Source organism: Octopus bimaculoides, chromosome 20, assembly GCF_001194135.2.
Source record: "Octopus bimaculoides isolate UCB-OBI-ISO-001 chromosome 20, ASM119413v2, whole genome shotgun sequence".
NCBI lineage: Eukaryota > Metazoa > Mollusca > Cephalopoda > Octopoda > Octopodidae > Octopus > Octopus bimaculoides.
In genome coordinates, this window is record NC_069000.1 from 11,133,729 (window position 1) to 11,134,825 (window position 1,097).

Genomic DNA, 1,097 nt, shown 5'->3' on the forward strand with positions numbered 1-1,097 from the left:
ATGGAGACAGAATCTTAACTTTCATATATATATATATATATATATACATATAGATATATACATATAGATATATACATATAGATATATACATATAGATATATATATATATACATATATATATATATACATATAGATATATACATATATATACATATAGATAGAAATGACAAGACAACAAAAGAATGAAAGAGACCTCGATATTATGTAAATAGAGGAATTCTTTTCGATGGCCCGATAACTGAAGAGATACCAGCGTAGGTTTTTGCCCCAACATTCGAAACTCTGAGTTTTATCATGGCTACCGAATAATTGTCACATATTATATTTACAGACATATACACACACACACACACACACACACACACATATATATATTCTTTTATTCTTTTACATGGTTCAATCATATGACTGCGACCATGCTGGAGTACCACATTAAAGGGTTTTAGTCGAAGAAATTGACCTCAGGACTTATTCCTTGCAAGCCTAGTACTTATCTGTTGGTCTCGTTTGCTGAACTACTAGGTTACATGGACATAAACACACCAACATCAGTTGCGAAGCAATGGTGGTGGGACAAACACGGACACAATGACACCTGGATAAACACATATGCATATCATCACTTAATGTCCACCTTCCATACTGGCATAGGTATATATATATAATGTACATACATTATATATATGTATGAATGAATGAAACATGGGCTCTTTCAGTTTCAGTCTGCTAAATTCAAGTCCATTACTTTTGCCGGTGTAGGGCTATAAAAGAAGACCCTTACCCAAGGAACTGTAGAACTATGCAATGGGATTGAACCCAAATCCATATGGTCGAGAAGCAAATTTCCTAACCACACACCCACATCCGCATCCTCTATAAACATATATTTTTTTTCTGCTTTTATTAGCTTTTGTTTAATAAACCATTTCTCTTTAAATTCTATATCTTTTCAGCTGGAAATCTGCAGAATCGGTAGAGGTTATTTTAAAATGTTGGGAGCAATGCCTGTAAATGGGCCCTGTTTTTACAGGTCAACATGGTCAAATACTTAAAGAATTATTGGTTACACTGCTGTTAATCTTTAATTTATATATATA

General features: G+C 32.9%; 1 protein-coding gene across 1 annotated transcript in view; it reads left to right on the forward strand.

Annotated features, from left to right (window-relative positions):
- Positions 1–1,097, forward strand: part of LOC106879805 (GDP-mannose 4,6 dehydratase) — a 54,679-nt gene that overhangs the window by 52,471 nt on the left and 1,111 nt on the right. Inside the window, exon 11 of the mRNA XM_052975198.1 lies at positions 954–1,007. Coding sequence (XP_052831158.1) covers positions 954–1,007 — 54 coding nt within the window. The remainder of the gene's footprint in view (positions 1–953; positions 1,008–1,097) is intronic.